At 45.1% G+C, this 24,845-nt stretch overlaps 3 protein-coding genes across 5 annotated transcripts in view; 2 read left to right on the top strand and 1 right to left on the bottom strand.

Annotated features, from left to right (window-relative positions):
- The first annotated feature begins 102 nt into the window (after positions 1–102).
- arhgap11a (Rho GTPase activating protein 11A) lies at positions 103–8,960 on the top strand. Of its 2 annotated transcripts, XM_061744225.1 has the most exons (12): positions 103–791; positions 2,163–2,230; positions 2,325–2,421; positions 2,501–2,757; positions 2,911–3,074; positions 3,180–3,320; positions 3,556–3,630; positions 3,959–4,132; positions 4,216–4,345; positions 5,959–6,067; positions 6,723–6,837; positions 6,933–8,960. In XM_061744225.1, the coding sequence occupies exons 1-12, from the start codon at positions 663–665 to the stop codon at positions 8,387–8,389; spliced, it is 2,916 nt and encodes a 971-aa protein (XP_061600209.1). In that variant the 5' UTR covers positions 103–662; the 3' UTR covers positions 8,390–8,960. The 2 variants fall into 2 exon arrangements, with proteins under 2 accessions (XP_061600209.1, XP_061600210.1); XM_061744226.1 differs by lacking the exon at positions 3,556–3,630.
- A 1,284-nt stretch (positions 8,961–10,244) lies between these two features.
- On the top strand, positions 10,245–13,219 carry grem1b (gremlin 1b). Its single transcript, XM_061743262.1, has 2 exons — positions 10,245–10,464; positions 11,169–13,219. The coding sequence occupies exon 2, from the start codon at positions 11,170–11,172 to the stop codon at positions 11,734–11,736; it is 567 nt and encodes a 188-aa protein (XP_061599246.1). The 5' UTR covers positions 10,245–10,464; position 11,169; the 3' UTR covers positions 11,737–13,219.
- Positions 13,220–13,499: 280 nt separating this feature from the next.
- LOC133462783 (formin-1-like) overlaps positions 13,500–24,845 on the bottom strand; it is a 58,628-nt gene continuing 47,282 nt past the window's right edge. For both annotated transcript variants that reach the window (XM_061744223.1, XM_061744224.1), the window contains 4 exons: positions 21,322–21,373; positions 17,201–17,350; positions 15,778–15,859; positions 13,500–15,689 (listed from right to left, as the gene is read on the bottom strand). In XM_061744223.1, coding sequence (XP_061600207.1) covers positions 15,645–15,689; positions 15,778–15,859; positions 17,201–17,350; positions 21,322–21,373 — 329 coding nt within the window. In that variant the 3' untranslated portion in view covers positions 13,500–15,644. The remainder of the gene's footprint in view (positions 15,690–15,777; positions 15,860–17,200; positions 17,351–21,321; positions 21,374–24,845) is intronic.

The following is a 24,845-nucleotide window of genomic DNA, read 5'->3' as shown; positions in this document are numbered from 1 at the left end:
CGCCCCGTCAGGCGAGCCTGGGGGTTAAAACAAACACACACCCTGGGTAGCGTTTCGTCCAATCAGCGCGCAGGACGCGGCAGCGCCGCTGTTTGAATCTCACTCCGGAAACAGTCTACCAGTAAACCAGCGAGACTCGGCACAATGCAGTTAGATAGTTAACGATTTAAATCAGCCTAATTTGTACATTTTCCGACTCAGGTTGTTAAGCAACGATTTGAAGTCCGGAAATAGCACGGATCTAGTTTGTGGTTGTTTTTTTTTCCGAGTAGGACTTGTTAACAAACTAATGTAACTTGTTAGCGTAGGTGGCTAACGCTGCAGATGCGGAAAGATTAAATATTGTAGATGATCGGTACATAATGTAGCTTCAGTCAAGTCGTCAATTTATTTGGGTAGTGGACTTATCCTGGATCCGTTAACCGGTTGCTGTGCTGGAGTGACCCGTGAGCAGATAATATAATAATATAATAGGTTTCACGGGAGGATGAGAAGGTTTTTGTAAAGAGTGATTAAACAGGCTGGGCTGCAGGCTCAAGTGTCCGGGAATGTCCTTTTACACCATCCCTGGCAGAAAACCGTAGACAAGTCTGACAGAAAAGGATAGTGGAGTTGTTTTTTTTTTTTTTTTTTGAAAGTGCAGGGCAGGTTTGAAAAATAAAATGAAAGTGTTGGAGAAAAATGTGACTCGCCTGGCGGCCGTGCAGCAGCTCCGTGCAGCATATGGCATCAAGACAAAGAACTGGAACAAAAACAAAGCAGCCAGCTGCAAACCAACAGCCACGTACTCGGTGAGTCTGCTGCAAATCGATTACCTGTGATCAGCATGTATTGGCCTCGCATTTTGCATTGATTCTGACGCTTTGCACTTTTTGCATCAACATTATACTCGAGTGTGCTTTTGTCTGCTGGTAAATTAACATTTTCCTGACAGCATCGCCCTCACAAAAGAGTCAGCTGCTGCGGGCGCTTTGTGTGGCTGTTTATTCACACTATAAACTTCTTTGTGAGCAAAATAAAGCAACATTCAACAAGCCACAAAAGGGGAACGGTGTCCCATGAAACTCAAGGGTTGTCAATACAAAGCTGACATGTACAGGACTGTCTCAGAAAATTAGAATATTGTGATAAAGTTCTTTATTTTCTGTAATGCAATTTAAAAAAACAAAAATGTCATAATTGTGGATTCATTACAAATCAACTGAAAAATTGCAAGCCTTTTATTATTTTAATATTGCTGATTATGTCTTATAGTTTAAGATTAAGATTCCCAGAATATTCAAATTTTTTGAGATAGGATATTTGAGTTTTCTTAAGCCGTAAGCCATGATCAGCAATATTAAAATAATAAAAGGCTTGCAATATTTCAGTTGATTTGTAATGAATCCAGAATGTATGACATTTTTGTTTTTGTAATTGCATTACAGAAAATCACAATATTCTAATTTTCTGAGACAGTCCTGTAGACAGCAAAATTGAACTTGGATATTTTGCAGTGTTGAGTAGGTGGATTTTATTTATTTTTTTATCTGAATTTAAGCACTAATGTCCCTGTTTTTTTTCTTTCTTAGATTAGATTAGATTGTCCTTTATTCCTCCCTAAGTGGGGAAATTTGCTTTGTGCAGCAGCAGTACACACAACACACACATGCAACGAAAGAGGAATAAAAAGTAAAAAATATAAAATAGTTGGAAATTCTTTCCTTCCTAACATTGAAATTGTGGCATAGGAGTCACAAGATTTGTTGCAACAGACTCTCCTCTGTAAGGACTGTTGAACTTCTGCTTTTTTGAATAAACTTCACAAGAGAAAAAGGTCCTGTTGAAAATCTACAGAGTGAAAACAAACTGCCTCAAACTTTGGCCCAAACTGTGAAGAAAACAAGCACTGAGGGTTGTTGAGGTTGAAAGCCAAAATAACAACCTTGCTCAAGCGGAGGAATGCTTGGCAACCGGTTATGAAAGATATGCTTGTGAATTCTAGTTGTATCAAATTATAGTTAAGAAAGGTGAAAGGAAAATAACTGATAAATACACAAGTTATATAGTTGTGCTAATAGGTTATGACAGATTAACACCTTGAAGGTATTTCTTATGATTTGTAGCATCTTAGTTTTTTTTTAAATTGAACAATAATGTCTTATTTTAAATAATTTCCCCAGGCAAAGGTTTTTGGTGTGTCCTTGGACAGCTTACCGTACTATAATATGGAATGTGGAAAGGTGCCAAGGTAAGTAGTAGTTGTAGTTTTTCCCCTGGCTGACAAGTCATTTCTTGTCCCTGTTGTACGTTTCATATTTAATGGTATTTGACTGTTTCCTCAGCTTTCTGGTTGATGCATGTATGAAGCTGCTGGCACATGTTGACACAGAGGGCCTATTCAGAAAATCGGGCTCCGTCGTTCGCTTGAAAGCCCTCAGGGTGAGTGTTTGCTGAAGCTGATGATGCTTTGCAGTGGGTGGTGGTTCTTTGCGCCAACGGTTTTATTCTGTCTCTCCAGGGGAAGCTGGAGGTGGGAGAGGAGTGCTTGTCGACCGCTCTCCCCTGCGATGTGGCGGGTCTGGTGAAGCAGTTCTTCAGAGAGCTTCCAGAGCCGGCGCTACCCACAGACCTGCAGGACGCCTTCCTCAAGGCCCAGCAGCTCCCCACGGAGGAGGAGAGGACGTCTGCCACTGTCCTGCTGTCTTGTGTGCTGCCAGACAAAAACATTTGTGTCTTAACTTACTTTTTTGACTTTCTTCACAATGTGTCTCTGAGGTATTTACTTTTCATTTGAGTGCTTTATTTTTACACTTTCTATATTATCTTCAGATTATTCGGACTCAACATAGATATTTCTAACTATCCGTTTACATGTTATCATAATTAAATAATATTTGTATGGATGTTGTTTCCCTCGCTTGATTACAGGAGTGCAGAAAATAAAATGGACAGCAGCAACTTGTCAGTAATCTTGGCACCAAACCTCCTCCACTGTGGAGATATGACAGAGAAGATAAACGCCGCCACAGAGAAACGGCTCAAACTCCAGGCAGCCACGGTGCAGTGCCTCATAGAGAACGCTTCCAACTTCGGTAGGACTTGAGGCGTCTCGCCCGTTCTTTGTCCGCGTGTCTGTCTAAACTCTTATGCTGAATCTAAACTGTTACGCTGAATCCACATCTCGGTGTATTTTACAGGCGTGCTACCACAGTTTCTTCAGGAGAAGATTCCCGCCATGATGGGCTGTGAGCCAGGCGTTCCGTCTCTCACTCACGATGACCTTGAAGAGCTCGATCCAAACGTAGGGGTGAAGAGGAAACAGAGACGCAGCTTTGGAGGTAACGCTATCACGAAACAACTGATTTGCTTGATTTAAAGTTGCAGTGTACACATTTTTAAACCAGATGCTGACTGGAGAGACTGGGCTGGCACCAGCATCAAATATATCCAAGTTAAAAAAAAAAAAAGAAAGAAAAAGGACTGTGACCATAAATGAATAACGTAACCTTAAAACCAGGTTAAAAACAAAAGGGTAAATACTGTTTGTATGCTTGGGTTTGTCTCAAATTTCAGATGTGGTCAGTGGTGCACTGAGTAAGATCAAAACTAATAGAACACCCACAAATGTCCCCCAGGAAGACGGTCTTGGTAGGTATCCTGGACACAGGAGACGGGATTTATGTCAAAAAGCATGATGAGACTGAGCATATCTTGTGTGCTACAGAAAAACCTCCAGCTCTTTTTCACTTAATTGATAATTTATTGTGATTCAAGTGAACTCTCCTCACATGACTTTGATAATGAACAAAGGAAAACTGTCTTCTGAGGAATGAAGTCGTGCCTGCCATCTTGGCTTCTGTTTTCTTTTGTCGGTTTTTTTCTGTCATTTGCATGAATGATCAACCCCAAAATCAGTTTGGACTGTTTCTTTGTTTCTACGTGTTTGAAGAGATTAATGGTTTCGTAATTCTGTCAGTCTTTTCCTCTGCAACTCCTGTGATTGCAACTCCATCCACCAAGAGAAAACTTCCCTCGGAATCCGTCCACTCTTTTGGGTTTTCAAACAAGAAGCGTCGATCCATCAAAAAGAACCTCGGGTTAGAATTACTCCCCAGCGCCTTGTTCAGCGGGACCTCCACTCCAGGATCAGGTACTGGTGACAGTTTGATCCATTGTTTTTTTGGTTTCTGTAAATCTCTTTAAGTTTACACATTTTCTTCCTGTGTATTCCAGTCCACAGCGCTTCAGGGGTCTTGGACTCTTCCCGAAATACCCTGTCGTCAGCGGGGACGTCTAGAAGGCAACCCGCTACCTCCGTGAGGAGGAAGAGCAAAAGACAGAGCAACAGACATGTTATCAACAGGTAACGCTGTTTTCCAACATTCAGAATTCACCATTTTTCTAAAGTTTCTCTCCTCTGGAAGTGTAACAGAACATTTTCACAGACTTCCACTGAAAGTTCAGTGCAATGACGCACATTCCCTGTGCAAACACACACACACATGTAAAAAACAGATAAAAACATAGTGTGCTACAGGTTGAAGTACTTCCCACACATTCTCAGGGATTAAAGTTCTCCGTCTGTAGACGGATTTCCGTCAGTTTGAAAATTAGGAAAAAAAAAAGAAAGAACAAAAAAACATTTGCACGTGCGTTATCATGTTAAGCCTGAATTATGGTTCTGCGTTAAATCGATGCAGAAACCTGCAGCGAGACGCACCGTACGGGGCGCGATGCTGCGTACCCTACGCCGTAGGCTCTGTGTTGGTGTAATGCGGAACCATAAATCAACCTTTAGGCATTAAACTGACGCTGTTGTAAACCAATTAAGCGAGCCAGAGCCTTGGTATTAGCCAATCAGAAATAGACGAGCGCGGGGTCTTTGTCGGGCGGGGGTTTTTGCGGGGCGGTGTCCGGCGCTGCGTGGAAGGCGGACCGGCGAGGGGGATCAGGTACGGCGGTCGGTGGCGGCGACTCTGGACGCGTGCCGGGCCCTTCTCGCGGATCCCACCAGCTGCGGCGCCCCCCGGCGGGTCGCCTCTCGGGTCGCCACCTTTCAGAAATAGAAATAAGGAACGCCTGATTTCAGCAGCACAGTCGCCAAAAAAGCCAAAACTTCTAAACGGCATAGAAATGTATTTATTTTATATGGAAAAACTAAATTCACTAAAGTGCTTTAATAGCATTGAACTTGCACGACTGTACAGACAGACAACCATATAGCAACTGAAATAGCCTATGCTCCTATGCTACTGTACGTCCACATCAGCCCAGATGTAGAATATAGCTACAGGTGAAGGTCGGAAAATTAGAATATGGTGTAAAAGTTAATTTATGTCAATAATTCAATTTAAAAGGTGAAACTAATATATTACATAGTCTCAATACATGCAAAGCAAGACATGTTAAAACTTTATTTATCATTTTGATGATTGAATTGTTTATTGATTTCATAAAATATTCTAATTTTTTTTAGATTTTTTATTACACTGCTACGAAAAAATGTCGGAAGCTCCGGCCGGCGGAGTTAGTTGTGGGCGTGAGGTCAACCTATGTAAATCACTCCCGTCGTTACATAACGACGGGCGCAGAATCTGAACGGCTCGTAGAAGCCACATGACACTGGACGGCTCATCCGGGCGGCTGTACAGACACTGCAGAATTTGGTTGCTTTCCTCCTTCTCTGAGTTGGCAGGCTGAGGGGAGACCACTTTATATATGTTAAAGCAAGAAAAAAACTTGTTTTTCATAATAGGTGCAGTGCATAGATGGCGGGGGAATATGAACTGGCCTGAAAAAAAAATTTCATTCAAAAATTTTTTTTTTTTACTTTAATCCCTGCATTCTGCATTTGATTTTGAAGGGTTCATTTAAAGAAAGAGAAACGTTTTGCTAAAATAATAACTTTCAATGTTTAAGAAACCCCCAGGTTTATTTTTCTAATTGGTTTAAAAAAAAAAATGGTTTCCTTTTCAGAGTTGAATCTGGACGATCTGGCTGCTTTTCTCCGAAAGTCAACAAAAAAGAAGCTCCGCGCAAGTCTCTGCGCCTGCGGTTCAGCCTGGGGAGGAGCAGCAAAGACGCTGTAAGTGTGGAGGCCCGATAAAACCCGACCACTTATCTGGATCGATATATAAAACAGAACCGCTAAGTGCATGTAGCCTTGCGATGCAATGAACAGTTTTAAAAACGTGTTTTCACGAGCAGTGTAATGAGATGAATGGTACACGGCAGCACTTTGTTATTGCATAACAGTCTTACATTTACTTTTATTCAGTGCATTTAAAGAAATACGTGCAGGGTTTTAAAGGTAATCTGTTCTACTTTTTATTATTATGTAATGTTTCTAAATAAACTATATCTAAATATATCCTTATGGCACAAAGGCATATGATATTTCCCGTGTGTATTTTTATTGTTTACTACACTGAGCAAGTGCAAGTATCTTCATATATTAGCATTAAGTGCAAAAAATACTGGTGTCTCTGGGTAGATGAACGAGCTATTTGAGATGCAAGGTACCTTCATGTATGTCACTTGCTTAATAAAGTGTTTTAAAAATGATTTTCTCATTTCTTAGTGATTACTATCATCCTATAAGGAACTAACTCAATATTAACATATTAATATGACTCCTTGGGTTACTTCTGTTGGGTCCTTTTTAACAAGATGACACTTAAGTTTAATCCTCCTGGAAGGGTCTTTCATCTTTCATTTCTCCTTTCATGCTACTGGTAAAGGGAACTGGGTCCATCGGCTTGCGGCTTGCCACACAGGAGAGCACCACCAGCTTCTTATTCACCAAAGAGATGGAGTTCAGTCCATCAGTGTACGCAGGAAAAACTGAATCCAAGGGTGAGTACCGAGTATAGTAACCGTACGTCCCCGCCGTTTGTTACGAATGTTATCTTTTAAATGGAGATGCATACTAATGGTCCTTGGTTTTCTAGGCTCCAAGTACATCAGCAAGTCTGAAGACAACTTGCTGTCGCCCCAGTGTGACCGAAGTGCCCATCGGACCTCGTGGGGTGGGGACACCCCTGTAAGAGCCAAGTCTTCCAGCGGAGGGTCCTTCACAGACACCCCCGTGGACACGTGTCTGAAGAGTGGCTACGTGTCGGAGCCTGTCGTATCCAAGTCTCCAGGCGTGAGCAGCCTGCCAATGAAGCTGTGTTGTGCTTCTAGTGCCGAGAGCCTTGAGAGCGAGCACTCCATCACTGAAAATCTGAGACGAGCCAGTCCAGCTCTGATGGAGAACAGGAAGGCCTCAACGGCGCCCGGCGCCGACCTCCAGGCTGACTTTCCAGACTCTGGTAGCTTCATAGAGGAGAATGTACTAAAAGCATCAGCCAGCATCCATTGTTGTCCACTCGAGACTCCCACAGTCAGAGTGTTGAATGTGGCTGCCGAAATCTGCTACCCAACTGTGCAGAGTTTTATTGTCAGTGAACAGACCGTTACTTTCGGCCAAACTGAAACTGCTGCGCTCTCTCCTTTGCATATTGATAGTGTAATCTTTGAGTCGAGTGGTAACTGTACTCCGGTTGGTAAAAGTGGTCAAACTTCCCCCTTCAGTAGCATTAACGGCAGCATGCTGGGAAACTGCAGCCAGCTTATTGATGCTCTGGACATCCAGAGTCCGGCTCAATTCAAACCCGGAGTCCGCCCCAGACTGCAGTCAACTCCAGGAAAACCGCGGGTCCAAGTCAAAGATCAGCTCGTAACGCCGACTAAAATGACTACTCCAGTCAAAGAATTACATGAGATGTTAGAATCCTCCCCGGATATTCCTACCAAAGTCCAAAGCCAACCGTTCCCTTCACCGTGCGGCCAGAAAACCGAAGAACCCCGGGTGGCAGAACACATCCAACGCTTCAACAAGCTCACCCTTCGTTCTCCCTCAGGATCCAAACCCCACCAAATCAGGCAGCCCCTCAAGTTTCAGCGCACCCCCGTGCGGCAGACTGTCCGCAGGATCAACTCCCTCATGGGAGAGAGCAGCAGGCCCGTCAGGAGAACGGACTCCACGGCCTCCCGCGGCGGCCATGTGGCGAAGGCTGTGAGTCTGGAGAGCGGCCTGTCCCCTCTGCCGAAGCTCCAGCCTCAACCGGGACGGACGCACGTGGAACTACGCAGCGGCACGCTCCCTAAGAAGAACCCCCCTCCGGTCCCACCGAGGAAGCAAAGCACCATGGCTTCAAAACTCAGCTTGTGTGCTTTGGGCGACGTGACCAACAAGGTCCAACCAAAGAGCAAAATGGACTTCTCTGCTGCAGAACCACCAGGAGCCCAGAAGTGTGTTGTGCAGCAGGTTACAGAGAAAGACATGAGCCATTACAGAGGTTCTCCCAGAAACCCTCTCAACCAAGGAAGACTGCTGTCTGCCACCAAACCCATTGACTTGTAGTGGATATTCCTTCCTTTTTTTCCCCCTTTTAATCTTTTCTCTTGCTAAGCAGCTTCTTTCTGGTCAGACTACAAGATATTAAACATTCCAACTCGTACATTTTCAGGGTCTTAATTTATTATTTAGCAACATTAGATGCTGTGCGTGATGTTTTGAGACCTAATTGGGCGTTGTTGAAACGCTTTGCATAAGACGCATCGGCCTGTAATGTGACATAACTGGTCTTGTTAGACTGGTGTAAAGGCCAAATTATGTTCAATGCGATTGGAGGTGTGACTGGCAATGCTTTGTGTTTTTATTTATGCATTTCTGATAGATGTTTAGAGAAAAAGTAGAATTGAAAATAAAAGCCATTGCCTTTTCTTTTTTTTTTTTTTGAAATACTGAATATTTTCCTGCCTTGCAACATGAACATGAAGAAAAAAAGCACCTTTTTTAATAGATTTTTATGGAACAGAAAGAGCTAAACAATGTGAGTATGTCATCTATCGCAATCCTTTAATTTCAAAACGTCCAGTCAGGAAAATGCTTTGCCTGGTGAAAGTGCCTCAGACTAAATAAAGTGGCCTGCAGTTGAAGTTTTGTGGTTGGATCTTCTTTGGGTGAATGCGTGACCGCGTGGAGCCACAAGGGGGCGCCCTGGAGCTGCTCCTGGCGGCGCTGCTCGTTTATTTAGGCTCAGGTTTAAACTGTAACAAGGCCAGTAATCCATACTGTAAACTCCACGCCAAGTTCAATGTTCAGACTAGATCCCTTTTATTCAGGTATAATCTGTTTGCCATCAGCTGCTGGATGGAAAAAGAAAGGAAAATAAAAAAACAAAAGCTTAAATATTTGCAGCATGTCTTTGAACACAATTCTGAATGCTGATACATTTAGCAAAAGATCCTTTTTAAAACAAACTTTCCTGTACACATGAAAAAACTAGACCAAACGGTGGTAAAATAAACAACCCAACTGCCTTTGAGCATGTGATAAACATCTGATATATAAATATTAGACAAGTTGTACAGATTTATTCCCTTCTTTCAAACAGAAGCTTGAGGATAAATTGGACTTGGAACAGAGCATCCTCTTAGATCTTCTGTTGCCGCACAGATGGGAGCATGCTGACTTTTTGCTTTGGCTGATGAGGAACACCGAGTTTGAGATGACGTATGAGCTCATATATTCTATATTCAAAAAGGATCAAACAGGATCCATGCATCCATTGTAAGCCATTAAGGTCATTTGGGCTGCCAGCCCCCCTTCCATGAATGAATGTATTTATTCTTTAGAAAACCATCAGCAAAGATCAGTTTCTCCAGATAAATATTTGTGAATTTATGCAATAGTTGATAGGATCAACACATCTGTGCGATTAGGAAACTTTAAAGTGTAACACAATGACTTCCATAGGTGGTTTGCGCATGCGCTGTCCTCTCCTGATCTTTGCGACCCCCTTAAGCATGATTTATGGTCCCGCGTTAAATCGACGCAGAGCCTACGGCGTAGGATACGCGGCGACGCACACCGTACGGACCGTGACGCCGCGTACCCTACGGCGTAGGCTCTGCGTCGATTTAACGCAGAACCATAATTCAGTAATTAAAGTGGCAAATTTACCATTCTTAAGCTGCGATATGACAGCCTTAATAGAATAACTTTCCCCTTTTCCACGTGCGCAACAATTTAGGGCTTGTTCACCCCGAGTCCGTCTGGCCCCTTCCTCCTCCTCCTCCTCCTCCTCCTCCTCCTCCTCCTCCCTTCCTGCGTAACCTCGCTGTTCCTCGCCTGTCTGCTTTCTTCAAGTGAGTTCAGGGAAGTGTTGAGGGGGCGGATAGTCTTGATTTTCTCGACATCGTGCTTAGCCAATAACTATTGTGCACATCTCAGGCATTTAAAAGGGGAGACAGTCCGGCGCTGAAGCAATTTGTATTAAACCCCTGGCCTGCCCCCTGTCTATGGAGCGCGCAGTCTCCCACCCATCCGCAGCCCCGCCAGCGAACACACTGCCGTAGCTGCATCACCTCCACAGGTGACGAGAGGACTGACAGCATCCCATCATCCCGCTTGTAGGAGTGGACACTCGAACAGTTGAGTGAATTTGGATTCTTATGATGTCTTTTTTTTTTTAATCTCTGACAGTTTACGTCGGAACTGTGCAATTTGAGATTTAGAAATGTGCATCACAAAAATGCATGCATATTTTCTGCGACGACGCGCGTCCTTGCAGAAAATATGCATGCATTTTTGCTTGTGTAGTTTTATTTTGGATACACTTTTGGAGCAAAACTGGTTTAAAGTGATTTGTTTGGTTCAAATTTTAATCCAATTGTAGGATAATGCAGTAGCCTATAGACGCGTTTTTACCTATACGCGTTCTCCTCAAAACAGAAGCGTGCCTTAGATAATTCTGTAAATTTGTTTTACTTTTGGGTTAATGGATACAATTTCGGAGCAAAACTAGTTGAAAGTGAATTGTTTGGTTCAAATTTAATCCAATTGTAATGCAGTAGCCTATAGACGCGTTTTTACCTATACGCGTTCTCCTCAAAACAGGAGCGTGCCGTGGATCATTCTGTAAATTTGTTTTACTATTGGGTTAATGGATACAATTTTGAAGCAAAACTGGCTTAAAGTGAATTGTTTGATTCAATTGAAACACAAGTTTGTCAGTTTAATCCAATTTTAATGCAGTTTCAAAGTAAAAACCTGCGCGTTTTTACGCTGCGTAAAAGTGCGCCCTACCGGAGATGAGAGCTGCACAGGTGATTCATTCTGTTATTTCTCCCCTAAGGATGGCCACCTCGGCGCGCATTGTCTGCGGTATGGTTTTCATCATCATCAGCCTGCTGTCCTGTGACGTGGATTCCAAACGAAACCGAGGCACACAAGGGGCCATTCCTCATCCAGACAAAAGCAACCCGAACGAATCGGAGCAGCAGCAGCCACAGCAGCCGCAGCCCCCGCAGGTGGGGGGCTCCGGGTCCGTGCAGAGGCCGGGCTCGTCCTCGCCCGCAGACGAGGTGCTGGAGTCCAGCCAGGAAGCGCTGCATGTGACGGAGCGCCAGTATTTGAAACGGGACTGGTGCAAAACGCAGCCGCTCAAGCAGACGATCCACGAGGAGGGCTGCGTGAGCCGCACCATCATCAACCGCTTCTGTTACGGACAGTGCAACTCGTTTTACATCCCCAGACACATCCGAAGGGAGGAGGGCGCCTTCCAGTCCTGCTCGTTTTGCAAACCGAAACGCTTTACCACCATGACTTTTACTTTGAACTGTCCGGACCAGCAGCCGCCCACCAAGAAGAAGCGCATCCAGCGCGTGAAGCAGTGCCGCTGTATTTCCATAGATCTGGATTAACACACGCATTACAACACCCACCATGCAGAGAGTGTGTGCGTGTGTGCGTGTGCCTGTATTCTTATCGTTCTTGGCAGTACTCGAGTTGTAAAAGAAAATCAGGGGGGGTGGTGGATTTTATCATATGGGGACAGATAATTTGTGCTGATTACAAATAATATAATATATTACAAATAATAGCACTGACCAAAACACCTGCAGAAATACTGCAGGGATGACATAGCAGCAGTTAAATATCCACTGGGCTTACATCAAATACATAAAAACAACAATAAAAAACAGTTTTCTGAACTTATCAATATGACTGTCCTTCACAGGATAATTAATATGGATCACTTCAAAAACTCAAAATCTTAACAAGAATATTTGTCTTATTTCTAGTTAAAATGTCTCATTTTAGTTAAAAAAAATCTCATTACACTTAAAACAAGACTCATCACTGGAAAAAACAATTTTCACCTGTTTCAAGTAGATTTTCACTTAAAATAAGATTTTTTTGCTTGTAATGAGAAGATAAATCTTGTCCCACTGGCAGATTTTCCTACTTATTTCAAGTGAAAATGTACTTGAAACAGGGGAGAATTGTCACATTTTTCTGGTGTTATTTTTCTGGTGATGTTTCTAAATGTTGAAATAGCAGTAAAACCACATTCATTGATGAAATGACATAAGGGATGGAAAGGGGGGATGGCAGTTTTACAGGGGGGATGATTTGGATTTGGTTTTTATTTCAGGGGGGATGCCATCCCCCCTCATCCCTCCTCAACTCCAGTACTGGTTCTTGGACAGGCTCGTTGCTAGAGAGTGAGCGTCCCAGGAAACACGTGTCCGTCTCCATCTGGAGATGTGCACCGCAAAAACACAAACACGCTTCTTAACTTACTCGACGTGTGAACCAAACACACTCATCACTGCACGGAAACGCAGAGTTGGAACTGGCACAGTTTTACGCACGGCTTCGCAACCCACACCACCGACGCAGAGAGACAGACCTGAGCCCCGGTTTCATGACACAAGTCACTGCTCCGACCGAACCCCGTGTGAATGGGAACCCCTCCTGTCCTGTCCGATGCTGTATTTAACGCATTTGTTTGTAGAACTGGACGTTTCCACCGTGTGGAATTTTATGAATGAACATTTGAAAATGGAAAACAAAAAAAAATGTGATTTTTATTGCGATGTTTCAAGAATCGTTTCAAGGTTAACCTCACTGATTTCTGTGAATTTCGAAACTGATCAGTAAAATGTTTTTTTTTTTGTTGATGTTTATTTTATTTTTTACTCTAAATAGCCTAAAGAGAGAAAAAGATTCCTTAGTTACTTTATAGACAATGTACAGAGCTGGTTTAGTGTGGAGATGTAATGAACTGTTTTGAAATGTAAAATGATCTTTGATTTTCATTCCTTAAATTATATCTGAACGCTTAATAAACTGATGCTGGAATATTGTGCATATCTGGAACTGATTGTGTATTAAAAGCTTGGAACAAAAAAATGTATCCAAAAAGTAGTCCGTTTTGAGTAAATATATTGGTACCCAACAAAGTACAAAAACTGTTCTAGCCTTACTTGTAGGATTTATTTTGTTATTACCCAAACGCCACAGGTTTAAGAGACCATTAAGTCTCTTGAAGAAATTCAAAGGTTTTTTCTTCGTCCAAAAAGAAAATGAATGCCTGTCAGTATCTTTTATGATGCAGCAAATTCATTCATTTAGTACTTTGTTTTGTGAAAGCAATACCACGAGAAGTTCCTCATGTTAAAATGATCAGTTTTATTTCAGGAGATTTCCAGACACAAGCTTAGATGTCCAAAAAACAAGGCTCGACAGTCATATTTCATTCTGGTGTTTAGTTTAGGGAGCTGCCCAGCAGCTTTAGGAATCCTCAAACCCCTTTTGACACATCAGACTTTGAACATAAATATCAGGTTTACACGATGCAGGCCTAACAGAAGTGGTCAAACATCTTTCAAAGTGCCAACATTTACCCAAATGGCTGTTTCAGCACCCAGTAGTTTATTTCTGAAATGTAAAACTATTCCATAAAATCACAGAGCACCTACGTAAGCGCTACTGAGGACACACACACACACACACACACACACACACACACACACACACACACACACACACACACACACACACACACACACACACACACACACACACACACACACACACACACACACACACACACACACACACACACACACACACACACACACACACACACACACACACACACACGAGAGGCCGCAACAATTCCATGGTCAATATCAGCTCAGTTCTGTTCGTCTATCTTTTTCGAAGGAAAATAGAGCAGTTTTTGACTTTTATAAAAAAATAAATGGCACCAGCGAAGAACTTTAGAGGGTAAAAAAAGCTATTCAAGGTGCAGTTTTATGGATAATATTGCAGTGTCGTCCGTCTGAGGTATTACATCTTACATGGCTTCTTCTCACTACCTAAAACAGCTCAAAAAGGCAACTCTCGCACTTTATACATTTCCATTTCAAATCTTCAAACACTCACGTAACACCGTGAGCAACATGTACATTTCATCAGAACGCTCTCCAGTCGGTTCAGTTACAATTCAGCAAACCTCAAAAAAAAGGAAAAAAAAGCAACAGAAGTAATGCTTTCAGCTTAAAGTTTTTTTTCTGTTTTTTTTTTTACATAGATAGACTGGCTGGATGACAGTTACATTTGCCCATTAGTACATAAAACTCAACTTTATTATTCGCTCTTTAAAATAAAACTAACAGGATTGCATCATGCAATACAATTGATACACATCTTTTAGTAAATATATTCTTGCATAGGAAAAGCAGTGTAAAAAAAAAGAAAGAAAGAAAGTGCAGGACGGCTGGAGGAGGAGTGCACGCGGTAATGGTTACCGGGACAGCGTGGTTAACGGCGTGGTTAACGGCGTACGGCTACCACAAGAGTGGGAAGGTGCTTAAAACTCGGCGAGACACGAGAAGGCAAACAGTGCAATTACTTTCTTTTTTTTTTTTTTTTTAAATCACAGAGCACATGCTCCCCCGCCTGCTGGGCTCCACTGGTGTCTGCTCTCCTGTGGCCGTCACCCACGAGAGGTCTCTCACACACTCACACACACACACACACACCAGATAAACCTCCACGCATTCACACACAACTAATATATACAGCAGTTCAAACTCAACATGTCTTCATCAGCGCATGAAGCGAACTTTGGGTCATTTATCGTGCTCCTCCGATCTGACTGCATGACATATTTACAAGACTTCTAATGAGCCGTGGTGAATGAAAAGCTTTTCGCTGCAGCAGGAGGACACTGGGAGCTGCTAACTTCCGGCTTTAAGGCAGAGATCTGTTTTGTCAACAGGGATTTGCCTTTCAGCAGACGCCGCCAGGAAGCCGTATCTGTTCCCGCAACAACTCCGGCGTTTCCGAGCGCGACTATTTCGGGGTGTGCTCAGCACGTACTGTATCCTGTCCGATGAACTTCGGGGGAAAGGAGCGATTTTCAGCGCCCTAACGATCCAGCGGGAGCCTTGTTGACGCGTCAGCTGGCACCGCTGAGAATCCCGCTGAACCCCAGAGACCTTTCACAAGCTGGGCACTTAGAGGTCACGCCACGCTGGATGAATGAGGTCAACCTTTGGCCTTTAAGACTCCCATCACTGGGGCCGTGTCAGCCATGCATCCTCACTGCAGGGGTTGGGAAGAAAAGGTGGTGGAGTGTGGGGTAATGGGGAGGAGGGGGGGGTGTCCGGGGCTGTTAGTTAAGCGGAGATATGACGAGTCTGGTGAGGATTTATTATGTTATCGTGTGGCAGGTGGTGAATGCGGCGGGGACGGGGCCTGCGAGCTTCTTCACCTTCTTCTTATCCTCCTTCCGCTTTGTCAGTCTCCGTCTAGCTCAGCTGGAGGACACGCCGGCTTCCTTCTGCCTCAGCCTCTCTTTCTGTTGGCAACAACCACAAAACAATTAAAAAAAGTAACTCAAAATGCTGAAATTATCCAGAGAAGCAGAACGTGGAGCCGCTCCTCACCAGACTGTTGGCATTGATCTTCTTAGTCTCAACTCTCTTCTCCGCCGTGATCTTTTTGATGTTTTCTTGAGCTTCTTTCAACCTATGCAAATAAAAAAAACACCCACAAGGACTTTGCATTAGAAAACCACAAGAACACATGGGAAAAAGTGCTTATGTAACGCAGATATAGAGATAATCCTCCCTTTAAAGTGTGTGAGTTGAGCTGTTTGCAAGAGTAAGACATTTAAGTATCTCACTGGAGTAACACGCACACATGCACGCACTCACGCACTCACGCAGATCCTCTGCAGTTTGCGGTCAGCGAACGCCTCTTAAGTGAGAAGCAGCAGAGAAGGACAGTGGCTTGATGAGATAATGAGGGAGCTTTTAAAAAACACTTGGTTTTTATGACGGCGCAAAGGCCATTTAAAATAAAGTTAATTGTACATAAACACAATCAGCTGTGAGTAACGTGAGACAAGATTACAATTAAGAGACAACACATGGATCCTCGGCAGGCAGTGAAACTCCTGAGAGCTACTGAGCATGTGCGTGGAGATGCGCGCGGGGTCCCAGACCGAGACAAAGAACTTTCTTTTTTCTTTCCCAGAGTGCGACGATGGGCCACAGAGGCAAAATGTCTGTTTGGACATCGACGGATTTCTGCAGCATTTCCCGGAGCCGCAAGTCGTCCGTGCACGTCGGGCTGCACGTCCAGCATCATTATCGTGTTCATCAGTCCTTCCTTGATGCGCAGCCTCTTAAAAACAGCCACGGGCCCCTGTCCGCTCGCCTGTAAAGCCAGGCGGCCGCCAGGAGGGTCTGCAGTCCCTCGGAGGAATGCCTCCCCCCCAACGTGACGCCTCAGGTCAGAGGAAAGACCATAAATTCAGGCCCCCAGTCCCTCAGAAACAGGAGCACGGCTTCAGCTACTCCCCATCTGCCTCCTCTTTGATGGCCTCCCTCTTTGCTTTAATTACAGCCCAGCATCTGCACATCACCTCTGTGCACTTAGTGCTAATTTGACATGATGTCCAGAGGTGTTAAGGACCTATCCGAGCTGACAAAGACAAGAAATGTAGCTTTAGACCGTTTCGGGCCTCGGTTTACGTTTACACACTCTGAAGAGAGGAGGCCATTAAAGCAACAAGTCAACAGTTCAGAAGCTTCGACTTGACGTCCGAACAACGACGAGAGAAACGTCTGAAAAAAGAAGTATTGAATTTCGCACAGCTGAGGCCAAAATAGGCCAATTTTAGAGCCCCAGTGTGGGTTCAAGCTCCAAAAGTACTGAATCATCCATTTTCTATTGCCAAAATCAATCTTTCTTCATTTCGACTAAAGAATTTCAGATAACTGTGATGCTTATTCCTCCTGAGGAGTAAACTAAACCTCCATGACAGAGAAATTAATGCTGGACCTGTGCTCCAATCCAGCTCACCTTTCCTTGGAGATATTCTTGCTTTGCCGTATCCAGGTGTTCTTGAAGTCGTTGCAGAACTCGTACCAGAGCATGAAGACGTGATTCGGGGTGACTTCTTTCTCCCCGGACTTTGGCCTTATACCGAAGTAGCCCGCCACGTCCTGGAAGCTGGAGGGAGAAAGCACAGCAGAGACTCACAGTCAGAGTGTATGTTGGTGAGCAGCCTTGGGGTTTTAAACTGCATCAATGAGCACACGGAGGCCCGATATACGCAGATGAACGCCGGATGAATAAATCTAAATGTGGACAAGCATAGAAATTGATGGACATCGTAGAGTAAGAGGCGAGAAACGGAGCTGGAAGGAGAGAGTCCACCCCGCTGGGCCGCCAGTAGCGGCGACTCCATTATCACGTTGACCTCCACAACCTACAAGGGGAAACCCTGCCAGAGGAGACGGAGACGGCCAGGAGCAAGGCAGCTGCTGCTCCAAACCCTCCGTAACACGCACACACACACACGCACACACACACAAATATACAGCTCAAAGAGCATAGAACCCAAACATGAAAGACATTTTCTGGCCGAGCCTGTCAGAAAGTTGATAAAAGGGGGCCATGATTCACGGGATGCTCTCCGTCTCTCCGTCCCATTGACACCCAGATAGGCTCTGACCTCCAGATGCTAGGTGGCTTCTTGCAGCGCTAATCGAAGACACGTTCACGTGGAAGTGAACGGTGCTCAGACGGCCAGCTTGAACAGAGAAAAAACAAGCCTGCTTCTCATCTCCCAGGCGATGTGTCATATTGCCGGGGCGCTCAAAACAGGAGCGTGCCGTAGATCATTCTTGTACGCTGCAGAAGTCAGAGGGAGAGGACTGAGATGTTTGGATCGGGCGGGCCAGACGTGCCGTCACAGATAGCTCTGCTGCAGCTGCCCGCGGGGTCTGGCATGACGAACGGGGAGACTCTCCTCCGTCAGCTCCCTCTGCTGACCCTGGGTCATCATGTCAGAGCTTGCACAAATCAAGCCGCAAACTTTCTCCTCTCGGCCTTTCCGAGCATGTGAAACAAGCAGATACACCGAGCATCACTCGAAACAGATGCCGCCCGGACGCACACAAATCAAGCTGCCCTCTCTCTTCATTTGCGAGCGCAGAGCGGTCGCGCTCGCACGCACGCAAACACCTCCACTTCTGTAATCAAGGTTATGATGCCATTGGCGTGAGAGGGTTTACTGCAGCACCCACGGCCAGCATTCCTCACTGACAGCTATAAGAAAGTAGGAAAAAAAAAAGAGCCATTACCAAACCATGAACAGCCGTGAGAATCGTAGGAATATTTTGGACAAGCAACTCTGCATTCCTGTGTTTCCCAAGTAGAAATATTACAGGAGCGGAGTGCATGTTGTTGGCTGATGCGGCCGGTTTTTAGAGTACGACACAGCAGTTCTGCAGCGAGCGAGCGAGGCCCGGCAAAGGCCCGGCGAGGCCCGACTGCAGGGGCGGCTGCACGCGGGGCACTCGGGTTAAATGAAATTGAGCGTGCTGGGGGAGAAGAAAACTTAATGAGACAGAACCAAGAATCCTCGGTGGAACCCAAACACGAAGCAGACAAATGAAGTGTGCACGGTGAGGAAGAGGCCAGGTAAAGATCAAAGCGGCTGCACGTGCAGCCCTCTCCTTTACGTGCTCGACGCCGCTTCAGACGCTTTACGATATTCCATAGGAGAGATTCCTGCGTTTCTTTTTTTTCCCTCTCACTGCTCTATCTTGTTTTAATTGGACACCGTTGCATGTTTTCTGTAAATGCTTCACAGTCCAACTCAGAAGAAATAAATGTGGGAGTCTTATGTTAGCCGTTTGCTTATGTAGCTATGTCACAGTTCATAAAATCTCCAAACAGCCTCACGTACACAGCAGAGTTGCTTCATCACACTTCCACTGTAAAAACTGTCATGAGGTTTAATCAGAAACAGAAATACTTTTACACACTTCCCTTAAAGTTTTTGGCAATGATCTGTTGGAAAAAGGATCAGAGTTCAATGAGGTGTACATAATTTAAACTGTGGTACGAGGATAACTGGAGCTAAGTCAATGTTAAACAGGCTCCATTTAACTTTGTGAAGCCTGTGATGAACTGGGGCTTTTAATTCAAGAATACCTCATTAATCCCGCAACGGGCAAGTGATGAATTCAAATGTGTTCCTACGTCTGATCAGGGATTTCCAGAAGTTTTAATATGATGCTTAAGCTGCAGGTTTCACGCCCCGTCTATCCCAGCGCGGGAGGCTAAATTATGAAATCCCTAAACTCTTAACAATTTTATGTTGAGAATTGTTGAATAAAAACAAAGAAAACAAGACTAGCAGTCTTTGAAAGGTGATCCTTCGTATATATCGGGCCTCCTGCCAACTAAACCTGTAAAGAAAAACCTTCAACATTAAAACCATCAAGAATAAACTAAATTATCAAAATGGATTAAATAAAGTGTGAAATCTGACTTGATTTCAAATGAAAAGTTAATAAAATCAAGGTCAACGTCAAAACATCTATTGAGATACTGTTAAACCTTTCAGCTCTTGATATTAAAGGTGAAAACAATCTTTTTATTATAATTTAATGACCAGGAAAGGATTCTGCAGCTATTTCGATATTGACGTTTGGTTCACTTGTATCATTTTCATGTCAGACTTTTATGGATGTGATTTCTTTTTAATCTTTTTGTGCAACTCTTTAAAATCAAATAATGCTCTTTTGTTTTTTTATACATTAATCAAAAAAGCAATAATTGAATAACTGCTAAGTGCAGCCACAGTGGGATAAAGATCTTGAGGTTGAGTTCTTGTGAATCGTCCTGATCCGCGCCGGCCGCTGTGGCTCAGCGAGAGCCTTGGGCGAGCGGGTGGAGGTGGAAGTATCTGCTAGGGCTGCTCATTTCTTTCAGCATTATTCTTGCCATTGCTATTTGTGCGAGCATCCCTCATCCAGCACAGATGTCAGAGCCCACCCAGGGCCCGGCGAGCCCGCCGACGCCCATATTCATCAACAGCGTGTCACTTTTATGAGGTGGCTCTGTGGGAACCTGAGCGGGAGAACCCCCCCCCCTCCGCCTCCCTCCTGCGTTACCTAGCGCCGCTCAAGCAGCCTCCCTGTTTAGGTGAAACTGAAGGAAGACTCCATCAAAGGTGAAGGTGCTGTCAGCTGGGGGCCTTTTGATCAATACTCTCCTCCGAGCTCAACACCTCCGCTGTGGCGGCGTCGCTCATGAACGATGCATGCCGGCTTTGGTGGATGGAAATATACCACTCCACGGTTGGGGAGGGACTAAGGCCGACAATGAAAACCTGCAGCGATTCTCTTGGCTCAAACGGAAAGCAGAGCGGATCAGAACCACTCGCCGAGCTACGCCGTTGTCTCAAACAATCAGCTTTTTAACTGTTTATGGCTTTCATTTTTCTTGTGTCCGCTGTCTTTGGGCCCTCTCCTTTATGCGCTCGCATGATTTATTGTGGAAGTTGGAGCGTTTCGACATAAAGCAAACAACTCTGCTCTTTATCTAAACAAGGCAAAAAAATAATCTATTTGCTTTGTTTGTCTGCTCCACCATCTTTTTCCAATATGAGGCGTTCCAGATATGACTCCGCTTGGACAGCGAGCTCGGCGGCTGCCAGCGCGTCTCGCCCGTAAATCACGTTGCCTCTCAGAAAACCTCCTGGGAGTCTTCTGCACAAAACATGGCAGATAAGAGTGATCGGAGCCGCAGGGGAGGAGACTCGGGGGCGTCCAGGTTTACGCGCCGACGTGGAAGCCCGCTGCTGTCTCTGCTGAGCTCCCAGGACATTTGTTTGCCTTAATTGTACATTTAAAAAAGGGCCTAGATGTTAGCAGAGATGTATTCTTGCCCGAGCCGGGAGATTTAAACCATCCCGCCCGGTCACCGGCTCGCTCTTTCACCAAAGCAGACAAACGCTCCTTCATCCTTCTGGAGACGTTATCAGCTGCTGTCAATATCGGCCACGCAAACAGTTCACATCAGTGTTATCTGATAGCAGCCGCGTTATCTCTCGGAAACATGCGAGAAAAAACAAACATCTTCCTCCTGCACTTGTTGGCGTGCTCTCGACGCCGTTGGCTTCCTACCTTTTCTGAGCCGCTTGGAGACGGTCGTCCTCGGCAGAGTGGTCCTTCTGGGCTGCAACACAGAACACAAAAACACATCAAGACACCTGATGGATAAGATAATGATGCTTGAAACGACGGCCTCTCCGGCTCCACAGGAGGGCGCCGTGTTCAACGGGTCAGTTATCAGTCGATGGGGGGGGGGGTCGCAGAAGAGGAGCTCGGGGATGAGACACGTTCAACACGTCACTCAAGTGACCGTTAAGCACGTTGTAAAGTTTGACGTGCCTCTGCGTGTTGATGCTCCGGAGTGCGGAGCGTGTGACGCCCCGGGCTTTCGGGGGGGCGGGCGGGCAGCGGCGGTCCGCTCGCGGAGCCGCGGGAGTGTTGACATACATGCGAGTGTTGCGGCCGAGGCAGAGGGGCTTGGGAACTGGAGGCTCCGTGGACCTCTGCCATGTAAAAGTGTCTAAATGCAAGGCAGATGTGTGTGGCGGGCCAGGCTGAGGTGCAAGAATTTATCTAGGGCCAGAGAGTGCCTGTGATCTCAGATTTATTGCATTTTTCCAGATTCATCCTTTTTTTTACAATGATGGGGGACCTTTCCTACTTGAAGATTTAAGAGGGGGAAGTCTCCAAAAAATTGTTCAAAGGCAGGTTTGGGGGTCTTTTGGGAGAAGGTGAGCGAAAAGCCTGCGATCAACAACCCCTTTTACTTTTACTCCTTTTTTTTTTTTTTTTTACACGTTTTTGTTGGGTAAACCTAATGAAGGTGGAGGAGGCGGGGGGGTGGCCACGTCTGGAATAAAAAAAAAGGGGGGGGGGCGTGACCAATGGTGTTAGTCTCAGTGGGGGTCGGGCTGGCGCCTGAGGTCCCTCTGGTGTGACTGCAGAGGTGGCACAGGAGCCGAGAGGCTCCGAGAAAAGAGACCGCTCCAGATAGAGAGTGTGTGAAGTTTCCTCTTCCTCCGCTCCACGTGTAAACATGAAACCACTAGTCGCTAACTAGAAAGTTATGAGACGTGCATGCTGAGCGGGACAATAAATTAGGGCTCTTAAACCCTGTCACTCTTTTCCAAACTGCCGCTTTCCCCGGCAGCCAGATAACAAAGAGATGAGGAGCCGTCTATGAGGGATGCTGAACATTTCCATAAAACAAAACAAAAAAAAAAAAAAAAAAAAGCCCAGCCTCATTCATCTCTTTTTGAACGCAGATGCCTTTTAAAGGCTTTATCAAAAACAGCTTCCTTTGCATACTTATTATGCGCACATTCTACCTCGCGTACGTCATTCCCGGTCATCTAAATAAGTGGAAGTTCGGTTGCTTGTTCTGACTCACTGGCAACAATGAAAGCGCACGGATGTGTGATGATGCACAAGTATTTTCCGCGGAAAGTCAGTGAAATGTGACAAGGTTGAGATTAAAAGCAGGATTTTTGTTTTTTTTTTGCTCCCAATTAGTCATGGCGTATATTCAACATGAAAAACTTACAAGTGTCCCCAGATGTTTCAGAGAGTGAAAGGTGGCTGATGGGACGTGTTAAAAATGATGTTGTCATCTGGGAGCTTTGGGGTTTTTTTGTCCCGACTTTGGAGAATGTGCAGAATAAAGAGTGTTATGAGAAACAAACTGCCGAAGAGATGATGCAGTCCAGACAATCAGATAAACAATGAGTTTAGAGCGGATCCGCGGAAAACAAATCAAACACGAGAGAAAAGGCCAATCCCGGAGGGGTGTACTGTATCTAGGCAAACACGGTGACGGGAAAGAAGCGGGAGCTGCCGAACGAGAGGACAGATCACTGGATCTAGATCTGGGAGAGATCACGCAGGCACGTTTAAGAGGCGGAGAGCAGGGTGTTTGGGTTCACTCGCAGGACCCCGAGAGACGGTGCCGAGGACAGACTTCAGCTTTTGTTTGTTTAACCGGAGACCGGAGAGATTTTTTTCCCCTCTTAGAGGTTCATTTCAATATGTAAAATCATGTGCATGACACATGAATCAGAGCGTCCAATGATGAGCCAGAGTTTAACAGCCTCAGCAGCTCTTTGATGTAAGAGAGGTGCTTTTCTTTTTTATCTTTTGAAGTAATGAAGCCGTTATAAATGTTCATAATACGCCGCTTATGCCAAAGCAAGGTGTGACAGCTCAGGGAATTTCACTTATGAAAAACTCTTCTTGCATGTACCCCCCTCTCCTCCGGATTGCCGTTGTGGTCCCGTAGACAACGGCGGCCACGATGGTTTTAAAGCCTCTCAAATGGACCGAGACACCGACCGAAGTTAACGGGTGAGAGAGTAACAAACAATGTTGGTTTGCAGTAGCTGTTTTGGCAACAAACGCCTCCCGATTTAAAGTGCCGAGGGACCCCGGGTCCAAACGGATCGGCAACTCGAGCACAAAATGCTAAAGAGTTCCTTCCCCCAAAGTCACAAGTGGAAAAACATGTGGGAGCGGCGGAGGCAGCAGAACCACGTTGACTGACGGTTTCTGGTACCACTTTCTCAAATTGTGGCCTGCACTTTGATGCGAATTCAACAAACTGGAGGTCTGTTTCTGTTCATAGCGTCAGTAGATAGATCTGTACACAACGCGTCTCAGTCATGTGAAGACGAAGGTGCTGTTACTGTCGAGGGAACTACTGGCGTTACACGAGGACACTGACGACCTCTCGTGACCTTCGTCCAGCAGCAGGGTGAGTGGCGATGGATACTAGGTAAGAGGTGAAGCTCCATCCAGCCGGGGTTAAACCTGAAGGCTGTGCTGCTTGGTGGTGCAGTGGGTTAAGCAAGTGGCTCATATACCGAGGCTACAGTCCTCCTGCAGCGGTCGCAGGTTCGAATCATCAATGTCATCCCCATTCTCTCTCTCTACTAGGAATGGGCGATATTTTACCGTTCACGATAAACCGTCAAAATAATTCCCCACGGTAAGAATTTGTATCTCGCGATAAAAACGATAAATTCCCGTTGATGACGTTTTTGTGTAAAGTCGGATTTATGGTTCTGTGTTAAATCCACGCACAACGTACGTGAAGGAAGGAAGGAAGGAAGGAAGGAAGGAAGGAAGGAAGGAAGGAAGGAAGGAAGGAAGGAAGGAAGGAGGGAGGGAGGGAAGAAGGAAGGAGAGAGCAGCAGCAGGAGGAAGGGAGGAAGGAAGAAAGGAAGGAAGGAAGGAAGGAAGGAAGGAAGGAAGGAAGGAAACAAGGAAGGAAGGGAGAAAAGAGGAAGGGAAGAAGGAAGGAGAGAGCAGGAGGAAAGAAGGAAGGAAGGGAAAAAAACAAGGAAGGAAAGGGGAGAAAGAAGGGAGAAAACAAGGAAAGGAGGAAGGAAGGGAGAAAAGAGGAAGGGGAGAAGGAAGGAGAGAGCAGGAGGAAAGAAGGAAGGAAGGAAGGAAGGGAAAAAGAAGGAAGGAAGGAAGGAAATGAGCCAGAAGGAAAGAAAGAAAAAGAAAGAAAGAAAGAAAGAAAGAAAGAAAAAAGGATAAATTCCCGTTGATGACGTTTTTGTGTAACAAACATGGCGGATCTGAGAGTGAGATAGATT

The sequence above is a fragment of the Cololabis saira genome, chromosome 16, assembly GCF_033807715.1.
Source record: "Cololabis saira isolate AMF1-May2022 chromosome 16, fColSai1.1, whole genome shotgun sequence".
NCBI lineage: Eukaryota > Metazoa > Chordata > Actinopteri > Beloniformes > Belonidae > Cololabis > Cololabis saira.
This window is presented reverse-complemented; position numbering and strand designations above follow the sequence as displayed.

Bases quoted from the DNA above. Each gene is read 5' to 3' on its own strand.
- grem1b (XM_061743262.1), top strand. From the start codon at position 11,170: ATGGCCACCTCGGCGCGCATTGTCTGCGGTATGGTTTTCATCATCATC.
- arhgap11a (XM_061744225.1), top strand. From the start codon at position 663: ATGAAAGTGTTGGAGAAAAATGTGACTCGCCTGGCGGCCGTGCAGCAG. The intron at 792-2,162 runs GTGAGTCTGCTG...TAATTTCCCCAG, and splicing joins AACCAACAGCCACGTACTCG to GCAAAGGTTTTTGGTGTGTC. The intron at 4,346-5,958 runs GTAACGCTGTTT...TTTCCTTTTCAG, and splicing joins AACAGACATGTTATCAACAG to AGTTGAATCTGGACGATCTG.